The sequence below is a fragment of the Haliotis rufescens genome, unplaced genomic scaffold (assembly GCF_023055435.1).
Source record: "Haliotis rufescens isolate VD_foot unplaced genomic scaffold, xgHalRufe1.0.p SCAF_6, whole genome shotgun sequence".
NCBI lineage: Eukaryota > Metazoa > Mollusca > Gastropoda > Lepetellida > Haliotidae > Haliotis > Haliotis rufescens.
In genome coordinates this window covers 5,970,393-5,989,000 of record NW_025964334.1, presented here as the reverse complement: position 1 = coordinate 5,989,000, position 18,608 = coordinate 5,970,393, and the positions used below count along the sequence as shown (strand labels likewise).

The 18,608-nt window shown below is 41.6% G+C and overlaps 1 protein-coding gene across 7 annotated transcripts in view; it reads right to left on the bottom strand.

Annotated features, from left to right (window-relative positions):
• Positions 1 to 18,608, bottom strand: part of LOC124148803 (ankyrin repeat and sterile alpha motif domain-containing protein 1B-like) — a 209,610-nt gene that overhangs the window by 28,901 nt on the left and 162,101 nt on the right. For 6 of the 7 annotated variants that reach the window (XM_048386148.1, XM_048386144.1, XM_048386145.1 and 3 more), the window contains 4 exons: positions 17,160 to 17,336; positions 16,414 to 16,542; positions 14,818 to 14,889; positions 14,367 to 14,390 (listed from right to left, as the gene is read on the bottom strand). In XM_048386148.1, the coding sequence (XP_048242105.1) occupies positions 14,367 to 14,390; positions 14,818 to 14,889; positions 16,414 to 16,542; positions 17,160 to 17,336 (402 nt within the window). The remainder of the gene's footprint in view (positions 1 to 14,366; positions 14,391 to 14,817; positions 14,890 to 16,413; positions 16,543 to 17,159; positions 17,337 to 18,608) is intronic. The other variant, XM_048386147.1, reaches the window with a different exon arrangement.

Sequence of the window (18,608 nt, the reverse complement as noted above, 5' to 3'; positions counted from 1 at the left end):
ATTCCGCATAGTCATTCAGAGAACAATTTGTAGAATATTGAAATTATCAAATTTCTGAGTAGCTTCACACTAATAAGAGCTGCACAAGAAATGTGTCAGTTACACTGCTCTTAGAAATAATCCACCCACATCTTGGTGCATTAACCCGAGGCAAGGGAGTCAACGGACTATAAAAAGTCCAGTTTCCACCCTTGCCGAACTAGATTGGAATTTCTCTCCTATTGACCAATCAGATTCAACCTCTTGTATCACTTGTATTTGCTTCAAACAAAATGGCAGTGCCATGCCAAGACGATGTGATCAATAATCAACATCTATATTGTGATAAAATGGGTCTTACATCATAAAATGCATCAAATATCATGAGCACCTTGATTAAAAACATGAAAAGGTTTAGAAAATATCTGCTGACGCCGAGTTGGTGGTGCACATCCTTTGCAAATCCTGCAATCGACTGAAATCTGCATGACAGTTTACAAACCGGATTTCGATTTCGTTACCCGATTTTGATTGGACTATGCATAGATTCGTTGGAACAGCCAAAATGTAACTCCATAATACCAGCCTTGTTCAGCAAGGGTGGAAACTGGACTTTTGAAGTCAGTTAACTCCCTTGCCTCGGGAAGATGATCTTGGTGAGGGGGATGGACTTCACACACTGCTCCAAGTGGAAACTGAACCTTGGTCCATGATACTTAGCCAGCACTCCAGAAAACAGACCGAACGCTGAGGGCGTTATGTAAGGAGTTAGTGAGTTTGGTTTTCCTTGTATTCACGGCAGAGGACACAGACATAGGTTTCACACATGTGGGGAACTGAACCTGGGCTTTCGGTGTGTCAAGAATGTGCCTTACCCACTGGGCTACACCACTGCCCCTTTTAGTATTGAAGATCAAACCACTTGTCTGACCGCAAACCATAGCTGAACTGAAATGGGGCTTAACGTCACGTTCACGATTACTGCAATTCAACAGTGACGCGCATTCATGTATGGGTGTGGCCACTTGATCAAACCACCAAGCCAGATCCTCCATCCCACATACCATCAACCACTGATAAGCGGACTGTTGGTTTGGAAAGAATCAAATCTTACACATGGCCTATGACCCAGTGACAGTCACAAGATTAGCTGCACAATCTTCTTCTTAACGTGCCAACAAAGTAACAACAGAACACCAACGCCCTGGGTTTACAGAAATTAATGAGATGATGACAAAAAACAGACGGATCTACTGGTGGTATCAGCGTATTAACTTGGACAATAACAAGCTAGAATCTACTAATGCTTGAATAGCTTGTGCAATGTCCTATGGGTTTATTCAATTTTACTTTCATTTTCTACATTTCTTCAAAGGAAGTACTCACAAAAACCAGGTGTAATAAATCTCTCTAGCCACTAAAACCTAATCACATCTTAACGTCTTTGTTTTTTAGGAGTCTTCGCACAAAGGGAGACAAATCAAAATCTAAAATTTACAACATACCAATTCCAGGTTTAAAAATTTATTACAAGGGCAGATGCTAGAAATCTTGTTTCGAAGTAATGAGTCTTAGGCGGTGAAATTAAGATTGGTCTTGGATTGTTTCAAGTGGTGAATTCCACACAAAGGATGAACATAGCGAGTGCAAAGTGTCATCAAACCTCGTCTTTTAAGTGAAACCTAATGAAGTGGAAATAATTAGCACCACGGAGCAAATGGACTGCGACACTAGCCTTCCCTTGCTTCTAGTGATATTGCAGCTTTTTCTGTTTGACTGAACACATCAGACGTGTCTGGTACAATATGGCCGATTTGGTCAGCCCAAAGGATCAAGGGCGAATGTCGGCCATTTTGCTGTTCAGATAAGAAGCCTAAAGGAGCCTCTTCCAAATTCTTGAAACGAGCAGACGCAGTGGTAAAACAAACGAGTGTCGTCTGCTTGTCAGGCTGCGTCCACGTGAGTGGGCAATGAATATATGCCAGTATTATCTCCGGTCTTGTCCTCTCTCTCATTTCCTTTTTTGTCCATCATGACCGGCGCTGTGATACAAAATAGCTAGAGTTAATCAATGCCTCAACATTGAAAATTGTTTAATCGATCAGGAAAAGGTTATAAACTAGCCTCCACGCCAAGCCAGAAATTGCATCATCTGTGAAGAATTGATAATCCGTTGGACGATTTGGTTATCGCCGTGAAAAATGCAGCTGCGGTGAAATCAGGCGGAACGTCCCTCTGACAAGTGCATTCGATTGGTGGACTTCTGACATCCACCTTCAGATTTATGACAGATTTCATGTTTGCTAAAATAGCCAAACCAGGCAGTAGACACTCGACATTATTTGCTTTGACCCCTGCGCAAAACGACGGACTGCCAAATTGTAGGAAATTCAATCGTTTCTGCATTACTTAATCATTATCAAATGGAGCCGGTCTATTGAAAAGTAACGCTGAACTTCTAAAACGTAGGAAATCCAATCTTTTCTGCATAACTCATTAGAACGAACTGCGATCACTTTAGCCATTGTTTGTAAGCAAGCTTGACTAGAGGCAATGTAATTAGATTCCGACGACTGCCGCATTGGGGCAGAGGAGGTCAGCAGAATGCATGCAGCACTCTACCTAGCAACAATAGATGCATGTGCATCACTGCACATGCCTAGGTGTACCCACTCGATTATAGTCAAGCCTTGTGACCTCTGCCCGAGAGGACATCCAGGGACCTCATGTTGTAAGATCGAGAGCAGAGGGGCCAAAGATTGCCAATTCTTGGATCATTTTACAAAACATCAAACTCTGAATGGGGCGGTATGCCGACTTGGTTTTAGATGAATCGTCACAATGAAATGGAAATCGATTTCATTCTTATTTAAAAAGACAAATGGTGTATGACTACGGTTGTTGTGTCCAAAATACGCAGAGATTAATCCAATTACTGTTAAATTTTTTTGGCAAATAATATGATGAGAGCTGAAGGATTGTTTTCAATAGTTGGCAATACATCCAAGGGATTTAATCAGCATCGGAGAGCCAGCTCATACTAAATGCAGATAGCATGTGGGGTTTGGTATTAAGGTCACATTTTCAATTATGAAAACACAAAGACATATTGATTTTTTTTTCCTCTTTTCATTTTTGAAAGATTCATACTTGTTTGAAAACTGATTCTGTGATTTGGGTCAGTGTTTCTTTTACAACTGGTCACTCAGGAAGAAATGGTTTAATCCTCAATTTGAAATTCATCCCTACACAAAATACACCCATGGTTCCTGGTTTTGTTAAGAACACAATTGTTGCGGAATCAAAAAGTTTAATGACTTCAGGGCATTCATCTTCCTACAAGCAAGGGAGACAACACTGTTCAAACCCTACACTCTGGACACATTGCACACTGCAGTAAAGACACCAGGTGTTCCTGGTGAGCTTGTCCTACACTCTGGACACATTGCATGTTGCAGTGATGACACCAGGTGTTCGTGGTGAGCTTGTTCCACACTCTGGACACATTGCACACTGCAGTAAAGACACCAGGTGTTCCTGGTGAGCTTTTCCCACACTCTGGACACATTGCATTCTGCAGTGATGGCACCAGGTGTTCCTGGTGAGCTTTTCCTACACTCTGGACACATTGCATTCTGCAGTGATGACACCAGGTGTTCCTGGTGAGCTTGTCCCACACTCTGGACACATTGAACACTGCAGTGATGACACCAGGTGTTCCTGGTGAGCTTGTCGTACACTCTGGACACATTGAACACTGCAGTGATGACACCAGGTGTTCCTGGTGAGCTTGTCCTACACTCTGGACACATTGCATGTTGCAGTGATGACACCAGGTGTTCCTGGAGAGCTTGTTCCACACTCTGGACACATTGCATGTTGCAGTGATGACACCAGGTGTTCCTGGTGAGCTTGTCCTACACTCTGGACACATTGCATGTTGCAGTGATGACACCAGGTGTTCCTGGTGAGCTTGTCCTACACTCTGGACACATTGCATGTTGCAGTGATGACACCAGGTGTTCCTGGTGAGCTTGTCCTACACTCTGGACACATTGCATGTTGCAGTGATGACACCAGGTGTTCCTGGAGAGCTTGTTCCACACTCTGGACACATTGCATGTTGCAGTGATGACACCAGGTGTTCCTGGTGAGCTTGTCCTACACTCTGGACACATTGCATGTTGCAGTGATGACACCATGCAGGCTTATTCTACTCATGGGATGATGAACACCAGGTGTCCATGATGAAGGAAAAACATGGCCTACCATCAGGAAATATTGCAATGAGTGATTGAATGAATTGGGATAAAATCACCTAATAAGAAACATAATCAGCCGGAATCTGGAATTCAAACCCACGGCCCTAGGACTATGACACGCCTGATGGAAAAACAACTGCACAGCAAACCAAGGCACCTTACAGACGACTGAGCCAACCATGCCACAAAAACATATTACTGGGGTGACACCAGGTGTTCCTGACAAAGTGTACCTGTGTGTGACCTCCAGTTGTACATGTGTGCGTGCTGTCATATAGCTGGAATATTGCCGGATGCGGCGTTAAACAACAAACAAACAAAACGTGTTTGTGAACTCCAGTTGTATATGTGTGACCTCCAGTTGTACATGTATGTGACCTCCAGTTGTACATGTATGTGACCTCCAGTTGTACCAACTTCAGTTGTACATGTGTGAGCACGACCTCCAGTTGTACATGTGTGTGCATGACCTCCAGTTGTACATGTGTGTGCATGACCTCCAGTTGTACCAACTTCAGTTGTACATGTGTGAGCATGACCTCCAGTTGTACATATATGTGCACAACCTCCAGTTGTACGTGTGTGAGCATGACCTCCAGTTGTACATATATGTGCACAACCTCCAGTTGTACGTGTGTGTGCATGACCTCCAGTTGTACGTGTGTGTGCACGACCTCCAGTTGTACATGTGTGAGCATGACCTCCAGTTGTACATGTGTGTGTGCATGACCTCCAGTTGTACATGTGTGTGCATGACCTCCAGTCGTACATGTGTGTGTGCATGACCTCCAGTTGTACATGTGTGTGTGCATGACCTCCAGTCGTACATGTATGTGACCTCCAGTTGTGCGTGTATATGCACGACCTCCAGATGTACATTGGAGTGGTTATAAACCCGACTCACTCACTCACTCAACAACATGGCTGCCCCATCGCCCCTCACAATCAGATGAGAGGAGTTAATTGATACTCAACTGGTCTGACTCAAATCAAATAAATCTTAGTTTCTATCCCGAACATAACTCCTTTGTCCTTCCAACAATGTCAGAGCTAAAGATGATATTAATACTGGGAAACAAGACCCATTTCAGGATATTCTTTCCAGAAATCTTGAAGTCTAATTAAATATTACTCATTCCCATTAAATTGAAATCCTGAAGTCTGGTGACATTTCCCTTTTTATGAGAGATTTGCCACTGTGGTTTTAGAGCATTTTCTTCATAAAGTAACTATTTTTGCGAAATTGCATATTTGAAGTTCCCTTTTAGCTGTTGAATACCCGACGAGGTGGTAATTTGTTTTGAACGTTAATGCTGTTCGTTAAATACGGCCAAACAATTTCGATAAATGTGATCGTAAAACACATTTGGTAAAGTGAGGTAGGGAGGTGAAAGTAGTTTGGAACGAAGGGAATATTTACGATATGTCCGTCAAAGTGTAATAATCACGTAAGTCATGCATCACTAGATCTCACACTTTGATATTAATACGCAAGTGTTTTATTGTTTATATTACGCAGCTCATAAAAATAGTGCACTCTACGACCAAAGTTTTCAGGGAAGAAATGATGAAATGGAGCGAAAAAAGGAAATTATTTGCTAACGCTATTGTACAACACTAATTTTGTTTCGAGTTTAGCCAAGTCATAGCTCTGACAGATGGGATCATAAATATCAACTGTAAAAGGGAGAGCCATTTAGAATTAGGCAACAATATTTTGGTATTAATTAGCTTCCAGCCTTCATGTATCATTAAACCTATAGCAGAGGACAGCTTAGTCGTATCTTATGAACGCTTTTTCGGTTCGCGCATGGTATTGTGGGAAAGATATGAGCGCGATGGTGTTGATCGGAGAATAGGTCAGTGGTTTACGAGTCAATAAATCCATCGGCTTACACGATGTGGCAAAATGATGTTGTATGATGTAGAGGTATGAGAGGAAAGACGACACGCTGCTTCGTCCGGAATTTGATCAACAACATATCAATCCTCACACTCTATACCATTACCGAAACTAATGTTCCACTACGGAATTAAGCCCATTTATTGATGTCATAAGCAATGACTGAGTTGGATATCTTTCTATTGAGATTGATATGTGTATCATTAAACATTATCGTGTGATTTAGGCAGATCTGGCTTGGTTCCAATCAAGTAAAACTTCAATGAAGATGATGACCAAAAATTTAAGAAAATTCATAAATCTGAAATTAAAAGCTTTCTCACCATCATGATCTCATATTAACTTTTTTTAAACAAACTTGCAACCTTTTTAGCTTACAGTGAGGCATTGATGTTAGAATATCTCCTTTCAGCAATACTGACTGAAGTCAAATGTTAATATTTTTTTATAAAACATCCAAATATCAACATCAAATGGCAAAATAGAAAAAAAAATAAACTCATAGAAATATATATCAAAATCACTATTGACATTTTGTTGTCCTTGCAAATTTATTCTTAATGCCATAAAATATTAACTTCAGATTTTCATCCAAGCCTACCTCAATACACCTCACATCATCTTGGTGTTGCCATGTATCCACAGATGAAGATGTTGTTTAATGCATTCCTTGAGTAATGAAAGACACCCTCTACATTGTCCTACCAAACACTCACGATTCATGGGAATCCCTTGGTTAATAGTGTTAGTACACAGGAGCCTTGATTAGTTGGTTCAAAAAGAAGTATATCTAAAAACGTAATTCTAAAAATAAAATGTCTCCCGCTTCACATTGAAATAAAATTGGATCAGTTAGTAATTATGGTTTTAAGCCACTTTTAGCAATATTCCAACAATGTCACTGTGGGGGACACCAGAAATGGGTTTCACACATTGTACCCACGTGGGAATCGAACCGGGTCTTCAGCATAATGAGCTAACACTTTAACCATCAGACTACCCAACCACCCACTTAAAATTGGATGAAAGTACTGATTAATTTAATGTGGCATAACCACAAGATATCCAGAGGAGACGGCTTTGGAATCTATTGAGTGAGTGAGTGAGTCAGTTTGGTTTTACGCCGCTTTTAGCAACATTCCAGCAATATCACGGCAGGGGGACACCAGAAATGGGCATCACACATTGTACCCATGTCGGGTATCGAACCCTGGTCTTCGACGAGCGAACGCTTTAACCACTAGGCTACATGTTAATTAAAGGATGCTAATATCATTAAAATATTATTTAATGTATCACAGATACTGATACTTTTACTCGGAATATTTGTGTAAATATTTAAACCCAATGCATTGTAAAAGAATGTCGAGGTTATCTTCTGCTGCAAATATGCACCCAAGGTGTCTTTATAAAGGCTTAATGTTTGTTCAAAAAATATTCGGCTCTAGGTTTGAAATTATGGTGTGTATGAAGCCCTACAGATAAAAGAGATTTCATGGGGACAAATACAGAAACAGGAAAACATTGCCTGGATGTGCCTGCCATAGGAAAAACGATTTAACGTTCATTTCAGTCGTGATGGATAAATTTAGCAGCTTTCACACTACGTTCAATTTGTTCAGGGTTTATGACAAAAAAATAAGATTGCTATCAGCTCTGGTTGATATTGGTTTCATCTCGATCACAAACCTCCGGTAAATTAGGGGCAAATAACTCTGCTCCCTCCTCCTAAATATCAACCCCACAAGTTTAATAGTAGCCATCCACTAAATTAGAATCAATTTAATTCTGTGCGATTTGGACCAAGTTCGTAAAAGCTGACCGCGATAGTAAATCTGTGATGTTTAATTGATTCACAGGGACAATATCACAAATAATGTCATGTTTTCAATACCAGAAGGCTAGTTATTAATCTATCATGCCTCCATTTTATTTTTCTGTAATAAAGTTTTAGATAGAGAGAGAAAACGCTTTCAGATGAATAATTTCAACATAGAGAAATAGAAAACACTTCATGTTGGGAATAAAAAAGGATTTATCATCTCCGTGGTGTTGGACGTGATGAAAAGCCAAAAGAGGTCTGCAAAAATTTGAAAACTAATTTTTGGCATGTCTAGAATTTTTTTATGCGTAGTAAATTTTCCAAGACCTTCAAATGTAGGAATGACAATTACACCTTGAATATTCTGGAATAAATCTCTGCCATATTCATGATAAAATTCAATTGGATTTTCAAATGTTGTTTTATCCAGCAAATATTTATACCCTTAAAAAATTAAGGAAATGAAACTTCACTCTAAAAATGTTAAACATTATTTGAAGAGCATTAGAATGAATATGAATAAAATAAATCATACGTAATAACATAAATGTCTAGTTTTCTCCTTAAAGCCAAGATTATTTTGATGTTGTTAGTAGAGAAACTGCATATAGTTTCTACATCATAAAATTATTTTAACAAAACATGCATAAGTAAGTTCAGAAAATAGCTGATGCCGATACTAGATATGGAAGTATCAGAACACACAAGACACATTGTGGTCTGTGGTTGGATGGGAAGTGCCAGGTTGATTTTACTCAATACTACTATTTTACTCGGCAATATTCCAGCCATGTCCCAGCAGTGAACACTAAGAACTGGTTTCACCCAGTCAAACCCAGTCAACACATTACCCATAAGGCCACCTCACCTCATGGGCATCAATATGGACAGCAGCACATGGAGAACTGGTAACACGTAGACCCTGCTCCACAAAGTGATCTTAGCACTAAGACTATTGTGACCTGACAATCCAATGCTATAACAGACTTCAACAGTTGAAGCGCTAAGATCACTTTGTGGAAATGGGCCCTGTACTGCTATACGTTGAGGAAGGCATCAGGCTTTCCCTAAACCATGCCTTCTGACAAACTCAATGAAATTGTTACTCAAATCCATACCATGATAAAGTTAGTGCATTATTTGTCATCAAACACTATTTCCACAGGTAAAAACACCATCACAGATTAACAAATAACAATTAAAACTTCCTTAAAAAATATATACAAAACAACCTTAGCACTACGACTGTCGTAAGTTTATGTATGGGACTTATGATCATCTTAGCGCTAAGATTGCTTTGCACAAAGGCACCCTGATCATTGATGACCAACACCAGTACCCATCCATTAGGCACTGTAGCTGTGTACCACCTCCAAACACCATGGCCCCGTTCCTCAAAGTGATCTTGGCGCGAGGATGATCGTAAGCCAATGTTAAAATATGGGACTTACAATCAACTTAGCGCTAAGATTGCTTTGCACAAAGGCACCCTGATCATTGATGACCAACACCAGTACCCATCCATTAGGCACTGTAGCTATGAACCACCTCCAAACACCAGGGCCCCGTTCCTCAAAGTGACCTTGGCGTGACGATGATCGTAAGCCAATGTTAAAATATGGGACTTACGATCATCTTAACGCTAAGATCGCTTTGAGGAACGGGGCCCTGCTTGCCTGTACACCTGTACCACATCACGGCAAAAACCATGACAATTTATTCTGCATGTTTACATGAAATAAGAGCCAGTTCTCAATGGCAAGACCTTTTCTTATTGCTTTAATAAATGCTTGATCCAAATGTACACTGACCTGAACTTGTTAAATCAATGTTCACACAATTAGAACTGGATACAGATATTCCAAAAGTTCATGAAAATTAATAAGTATATAATATTAATCAGAGTGGGGTTCATATTTTAGCAACTTCTAAAACTTACATTTGTGAATTATACGTTTGTATGCAATATTTTCAAATAAATAAGATTTTCTCAGATCATGTAAACATGCCACTGTAAAAATAAATTGTAAAAATAATTACATAATGTTAAACTAAAACACATAATAATGCGTGCAAGAAGTGAAATCTTCCAAACCCAAACAATCTCTCACCAGGTGTTATTGAAATAAACGAACAGTTTCAAAATTGACAACATTACCTCCAAATATTCATCTACAAATTTTTTGCAGTATCGAGCCATGACCTGTGGAAGTTAAACACTCAAATTTGAAATTTAGCATTGTGAATATTCACAAAACTAATTAGCAGTCAATGTTCAACACACACAAAAGTGTGCTCCAGCCTGCAAGAACACAACCCTTCAATTCGGCCTTCTGGATCAGTGATCTAGCTGGCATCAATTTTGTTCAAAAATACATACATCAGGAATTTAAATGAATATCATGAAAAAAACTAATGAATATCATTATGATCAAAACAGTAGAGAATGATATAAAAAATTTATTTGCATGACTTCATCAGACAAAAGGTGTTCGCTGGTGCTGTACTAAATCTGATTTCTATATTTCTGAACCAATGAGTCTTTCCAAACACGTTTCTAGAATTACAATCTAAAACGGTCACTGAAAAAATAAACAGTATCAATGAAATGATTGTCTCTTGCTGTCTTTTTCTCTTTGTTAAAATTACCAATGCAGAGCATCAAACATACATGAAAGAGCAAGACATTGGTTGGAGCGATGCCAGTCAGCACTATTACAGCTGTATCAAAGATCTGTCTGCAAGACGACCTAGTGGTTGAAAGTGTGAGCACTCATCCACCTGTCAAGTCACATGGCCTTGTGCGTGGTTACCCATCCAGTAATATCCATATTTAGATGTCATTGTGGCAACACAGTTTCCAATCTTACATACATAGGGGATGGAGACCTATTCTGCCCCTGAATCCCACAAGGTGATAAAAGAAAGTATTTCTTGTTTCTCGTGATATAATGTAGGAGTGGATCATATCATAGGGAAATAAGTTGCTGAAGGAATGCTTTCAAATTAACAGGCACTAGACATGGTCCGCACTGCTTTTGGGGGGGAAATGGGAGTCTTCCCTGGTCACCCATCCAGGACGAGACATGTTTAGCACTGCTTAACACCATCATGGCATTGGCAGTCTTCCCTGGTCACCTATCCAGGACTAGACATGCTCAGCAGTGCTTAACACCATCATGGCACAGGCAGTCTTCCCTGGTCACCTATCCAGGACTAGACATGCTCAGCACTGCTTAACACCATTGTGGCATCGGCAGTCTTCCCTGGTCACCTATCCAGGATTAGAGGCGCTCAGCACTGCTTAACACCATCATGGCATAGGCAGTCTTGCCTGGTCACCTATCCAGGACTAGAGGCGCTCAGCACTGCTTAACACCATCATGGCACAGGCAGTCTTCCCTGGTCACCTATCCAGGACGAGACATGCTCAGCACTGCTTAACACCATTGTGGCATCGGCAGTCTTCCCTGGTCACCTATCCAGGACTAGAGGCGCTCAGCACTGCTTAACACCATCATGGCATAGGCAGTCTTGCCTGGTCACCTATCCAGGACTAGATGCGCTCGGCACTGCTTAACACCATCATGGCATAGGCAGTCTTCCCTGGTCACCTATCCAGGACTAGACATGGTCAGCACTGCTTAACACCATTGTGGCACAGGCAGTCTTCCATGGTCACCGATCCAGGACGAGACATGCTCAGCACTGCTTAACACCATTGTGGCATCGGAAGTCTTCCCTGGTCACCTATCCAGGACTAGAGGCGCTCAGCACTGCTTAACACCATCATGGCATTGGCAGTCTTCCCTGGTCACCTATCCAGGACTAGACATGGTCAGCACTGCTTAACACCATTGTGGCACAGGCAGTCTTCCATGGTCACCGATCCAGGACGAGACATGCTCAGCACTGCTTAACACCATTGTGGCATCGGCAGTCTTCCCTGGTCACCTATCCAGGACTAGAGGCGCTCAGCACTGCTTAACACCATCATGGCATTGGCAGTCTTCCCTGGTCACCTATCCAGGACGAGACATGCTCAGCACTGCTTAACACCATCATGGCATTGGCAGTCTTCCCTGGTCACCTATCCAGGACGAGACATGCTCAGCACTGCTTAACACCATCATGGCATTGGCAGTCTTCCCTGGTCACCCATCCAGGACGAGACATGCTCAGCACTGCTTAACACCATCATGGCATTGGCAGTCTTCCCTGGTCACCCATCCAGGACGAGACATGACCAGCAGTGCTTAACACCATCATGGCACAGGCAGTCTTCCCTGGTCACCTATCCAGGACTAGACATGCTCAGCACTGCTTAACACCATCATGGCATTGGCAGTCTTCCCTGGTCACCCATCCAGGATGAGACATGCTCAGCACTGCTTAACACCATCATGGCATTGGCAGTCTTCCCTGGTCACCCATCCAGGACGAGACATGCTCAGCAGTGCTTAACACCATCATGGCACAGGCAGTCTTCCCTGGTCACCTATCCAGGACTAGACATGCTCAGCACTGCTAAACACCATCGTGGCACAGGCAGTCTTCCCTGGTCACCTATCCAGGACTAGACATGCTCAGCAGTGCTTAACACCATCATGGCACAGGCAGTCTTCCCTGGTCACCCATCCAGGACGAGACATGCTCAGCACTGCTTAACACCATCATGGCACAGGCAGTCTTCCCTGGTCACCTATCCAGGACTAGACATGCTCAGCAGTGCTTAACACCATCATGGCACAGGCAGTCTTCCCTGGTCACCCATCCAGGACGAGACATGCTCAGCACTGCTTAACACCATCACGGCATTGGCAGTCTTCCCTGGTCACCTATCCAGGACTAGATGTGCTCAGCACTGCTTAACACCATCATGGCACAGGCAGTCTTCCCTGGTCACCCATCCAGGACGAGACATGCTCAGCACTGCTTAACACCATCACGGCATTGGCAGTCTTCCCTGGTCACCCATCCAGGACTAGATGTGCTCAGCAGTGCTTAAAACCATCATGGCACAGGCAGTCTTCCCTGGTCACCTATCCAGGACTAGATGTGCTCAGCACTGCTTAACACCATCATGGCACAGGCAGTCTTCCCTGGTCACCCATCCAGGACTAGATGTGCTCAGCACTGCTTAACACCATCATGGCATTGGCAGTCTTCCCTGGTCACCCATCCAGGACTAGATGTGCTCAGCACTGCTTAACACCATCATGGCACAGGCAGTCTTCCCTGGTCACCCATCCAGGACTAGATGTGCTCAGCACTGCTTAACACCATCATGGCACAGGCAGTCTTCCCTGGTCACCCATCCAGGACTAGATGTGCTCAGCAGTGCTTAACACCATCATGGCACAGGCAGTCTTCCCTGGTCACCCATCCAGGACTAGATGTGCTCAGCAGTGCTTAACACCATCATGGCACAGGCAGTCTTCCCTGGTCACCCATCCAGGACTAGATGTGCTCAGCAGTGCTTAACACCATCATGGCACAGGCAGTCTTCCCTGGTCACCCATCCAGGACTAGATGTGCTCAGCAGTGCTTAACACCATCATGGCACAGGCAGTCTTCCCTGGTCACCCATCCAGGACTAGACATGCTCAGCAGTGCTTATGTTATATTGAATACCTTATATACTCTCCCACAACACACATTCCTGCTTTTCAAGATTCTAAGAGAATATTTTATGATAAACGGATATGTTTGGAATTTGACAATTTTAACAAATATTATATATGTTGACGCAAGAACAACATTACATCACTTTGACTTTTGATGGCATGTTTTGAGTTGATAATTGGAGCCGATTCCAAAACTGCTGCATTTGATTTTAACATTATCAGGTTCCCCCAAGTCAACATGTACAGACAGTTTGAGACTGAGATACAGTTTGGGGGCAATCATGCAAACAACGTTAAACAGGAGCTAATTCATCTCAAATTTACAATTTGTTAGAAACTAGAATTGTTCGAAAGCTGTTATCAGTTCATGTTTCGAGTCTGTTAGTAACTGTTTCATGTACTGAATGTGAAAAATATCTTTCAAAAGCATTTCATAATGGACCTATGCTTGAGGGAGTCATGCATTTAGTAATGGCAAACCAAAGATAGGGAATTGTGGGTGATTGATTTCATTGGTTGTCAAAGGTCACATGATCACATTAACACTATTTGAAAAATAAACATTCAAGTTTAAAATCGTGCAGGATCAACGAATCATGCGTATGAATGTCATTTGCAAATCATGTGCTAACAATTATAAAACTAAAACAACAAAGGTGGAGTTCAAACAGGAAAATAATCAAAGCAAAACTTAAAACAGCCGAATAAAAAATAATCAATTTCACACTCATGAACAGAGGACATCGAAAGCATAGTGTTACACCAAAACAAACCTGGAGTTTTCGCCGTAGTCTTTGCTGGTGAAAGAAAAGTAACTGGTCACATTTTGCCTTATGAGTAGAAACGTACAAAGTTTTTAACATCTGAGAAAGTAGTTCTTCATATAACATACTACTTCCCTCCATAAATGTCATTTTCTTCCCAATTGCAACCTAAGGGAGATAACTCCATTTCCAAGGCTCTAAAATTCACATCTCCTAGAATTTTATATAAATAACCCTGTTCTTCTGCTAGGTGTTTACTGTTTTCTGTTGTAAGTATGTCCCTCTCTTATGACCTTGAAGTACACTTGCAACCATTTAAACCTTAAAGTTGTACAGAATATATCATCACATACACCCAACAAATTGCAGCTAACGGCAACATAACTTGCTACATTGTGCTTGTCTTGTATGACATGATATGATAATGGCAACATTCTAATTGCGATATTCCTGGAATTACCTTCAGTTTAGAGATGCCCTCTTGTGTGGACTCCGGACCATTCAGCTCCTTCACCAAGGATGACCCAAGATACTATAAACACCAGATCACAGTGTTAGTCCAAATGTGAGCAGTGATGCAACAATTTACTTACTGGGCTAAACCTTGTGCGACAGTTACAAGTTTCTTATCATGAGGATTTATTTGGATACAATATTTTGTCTGATATAAGCATTAATGAAAATGCGAACTTACCAAATGTTTTAAAGTGGATCACTAGTGAAAGTCTTAATGCTGAAATTTCTGGTGTCCCCCGCCGTGATATTGCTGGAATATTGCTAAAAGCGGCGTAAAACCATACTCACTCACTCACTCACTTAATGCTGGAACTACTCTCCTAACAATGGTAAGTACAGAGTTCCACGTATTCCATGACCATGCAACAAAGACACATGTGACAGAGTGTATTGTTACAGTCCTGACATTCCATCAGCACTTAGAATTCATCAGGGCTGGGATGATACGTACACCGATGATCCGATAAGTATCACGATACCTTGGTCACGATACATGCATGTGCTCTTATCTGTGGTACGTAAGCCATCTTTTTCAAATAAAGGAAGGCCAAATACCTGGCACACTAACGATTTACAGTTGGCAGTGTCAAATATGGCACAATGGATGAAAATAATTTCACTACGAGTTAGTGTTTGGTGTAACAGTTAATCAGAAAACATTAAAGTTAGAAACAATATATTTTACTTAGTGTGCGACTGTAATCGCTACTTGTATTGAGCAGCAAAAAAACCACCGATGCATCAGTGTATCGTCCCACTAATAGAATTCATCCCATATCATAACACTAGATCCCCATTTGCCTGAAATAAATAGTTCTGTCAATTTAAAATACTGGATGATCAAAGTTATCAAGCTAAGAAGTAGTCCCTGCATGCATGACACACAGCTGAGATTATCCAGAAGACTATCAGACACCGCAGCCTGAATCAGCACAACAGAGATTTTCTACCGCTATGTTTTGACTGTTATAGGCAGCCACCAAGTGTTTACGCCTTGCCTAATGAGGCTGACATTATTGTGCTGTTTGTAGCAAGACTTTTCTACCCATATGTTTTGAAACCTCTACTGGTCAGCGATATTCCCCAAATTCGACCTACACATACTTAGCCTTAACACTATGTACTATGGATTTCGCGATAAATATATACAGGTTACGCTTTTTCGGAAAATTTGCTCGAATAGATTTTAGAATGGTATTTTGGGGTTGAAATGACAGACAGATGTGAATGTGCATCATCTCGTTTGATTTTTATTTTTACGTGAATTAGTCACGTGACATCGCGTCTTTCCTAAAGTTGTATTTCAGCAAGGTGATCATATGGTGGGTTGTTTAGTATTTCCTCACAAGAGTCCGTTTTGTTCATAAGTTTCGGATAAATATTTCTCTTTTCTAATGAAAACGAGCAAAAGTAAAATGAGATGTGTGCGCTAAAACGGGGAGTTGGCGATAATTGGTCCTTTGCAATAGCTGATCCCTAGCCTGTAGCCTTGACATGAAAGGTGAAATTCTTCTTGATGACATGAGTCCGGTACACCCACCTGAGCAGTGTAGTTACAGCATCCCTTGATGAGGATCTCGGGGCGGTGGCGCCACTGTCGGACTGACCCCGTCGTGTGGGCCAGGTGGGGTGGGCGGATATGTATTGTGCTGTCACGGATATGCTGGCCCTGAAATACACACACACACACACGTATAGAGCAGTTACCTTAACATTACAGTGATACTGGGCCAAAATACACACTCACATAGCAGTTACTTTAAACTTACAGGGACACTAGGCCTAGTGGCAGTGTCAATAAATGAGATGCTAGTCCCTTAAACATGACTTTGTCAGCTCGTTTATGTTTAATGTTATGTATCAATTTAGCAATTTCACACATGATTGTAATTACAAAGTATGGGACTAGACAAGCAACTGGCACCAGACCAATTAAAGTTTTAGTCACTGACAAGTAATGTTTGTTTGTTTGTTTGTTTAACATTTCACTCAGCAATATTCCACCTATATGACGACAGTCTGTAAATAATCAGGTCTGCACCAAATAATCCAGTGATTGACATCATGAGCATCGATCAAAGATATTGGGATACAATAATATGCATCAACCAAATCAGCAAGTCTGACCACCCAATCCCGTTAGTCGCCTCTTATGACAAGAAATGGTTTCTGAAGACCAATTCTAACCGGGATATTCATGGGAGCTCGTCTGTCAAGTTGAAGGGGGACCACATAACATATCATATGGGTAATGTTTACAAGAACGGATGGACAGATATTCCTTACTTGACTGAGACCATCGTTGCCAGTTCCGAACATGAGCAATGGATTCTGGGAAGGTTCTGGCACTTCTGGGTCATCGACTGCGGTTGACTTGACGCCTGTATAGTCTTTATAGAGATCAATGTGATCAAATGGAGATATGACCTCCACACCTTGTGTCATGGTCTTCTTGATGATGTTCTGTAACAGAGAGGCAGGCGGTCAACACAAAACACATAATTCGCAGATAGAGTGAGTGAGTGAGTGAGTGAGTGAGTGAGTGAGTGAGTGAGTGAGTATGGTTTTACGCCGCTTTTAGCAATATTCCAGCAATATCACGGCGGGGGACACCAGAAATGGGCTTCACACATTGTACCCATGTCGGGAATCGAACCCGGGTCTTCGGCGTGACGAGCGAACGCTTTAACCACTAGGCTACCCGACCGCCCCTTCGCAGATAGAAATGTCAGGGCACTTGTAAACATGCTTAGGCATTGGAATAAACATTTACCAACTAGAGATGAGGTAAAATGGGGTTTAACGTCGCGTCCAAGATTATTGCACTTTTACGTGTTTGTGTGTGTGGCTGCTTGTACTAGTCCAGACTGATGCCGATTTATAGTGCTAGCCCACTGAGATACCATGCCGCAGTTTAACATGAATACCCCACTCAGACACAGTATACTGACTCCGAGCTGACCAGTCCTTGTTTCAGCCCCTTAATGCCAAGCACCAAACAGGGCAACAACAAGTACCATCTTTTAATGTCTTCTGGTATGATGGAGCCAGAGATCAAACCCCAGAGCTTCCGCTCTCTGGGCAGACGCTCTGCCACTAGAACACAGAGGCGCTCTGTACCAACTAGAATAATAATTTTGATCCATCATCTATCTTGGTGAATGTCACTTCATCCATGCTAGATAATAATCACTTGTAATATAAAATTTAAGTTAGCACCCTTCCTTTTCATTGAGACTGAAAATACGCTTTTTCATTGCTGAATACCCAAATATAATTATTAAATAACACTGTGCATTAAGAGTGTTCACATTTTCCTCTTTGTTTATTATCATTTTTTATAAAAAAAAACAGTTTGAAGGATTATCATTTTTGCGAAACAGATGGTTATTGTACTTAGCATAAAGTTACACATACTAAATGAAATAGTGCAAACATCGTTTTACTACAAAAAAGGCAGCTAAAAAACCAGAAGAAAAGACTTCTACTATGTGTGGGCCCTCTGGTGTATGAACCTTCATTTCTCTAGGGCCTAACATTGCATGAACGTCGGAGGTGTTAACTGTGTTCAACAAATCCCCTCTTGTAACACATGGGGGGTACTGGTATCCTGCCTGTCTGTAAGTGGTCCTGGGTGCTGTTGTACAAAGCAATCTTAGCGCTAAGGTTATCATAACTCCCACACCTTAACATAGACTTACGACAGTCGTAGCGCTAAGGTTGTTTTGTACAATG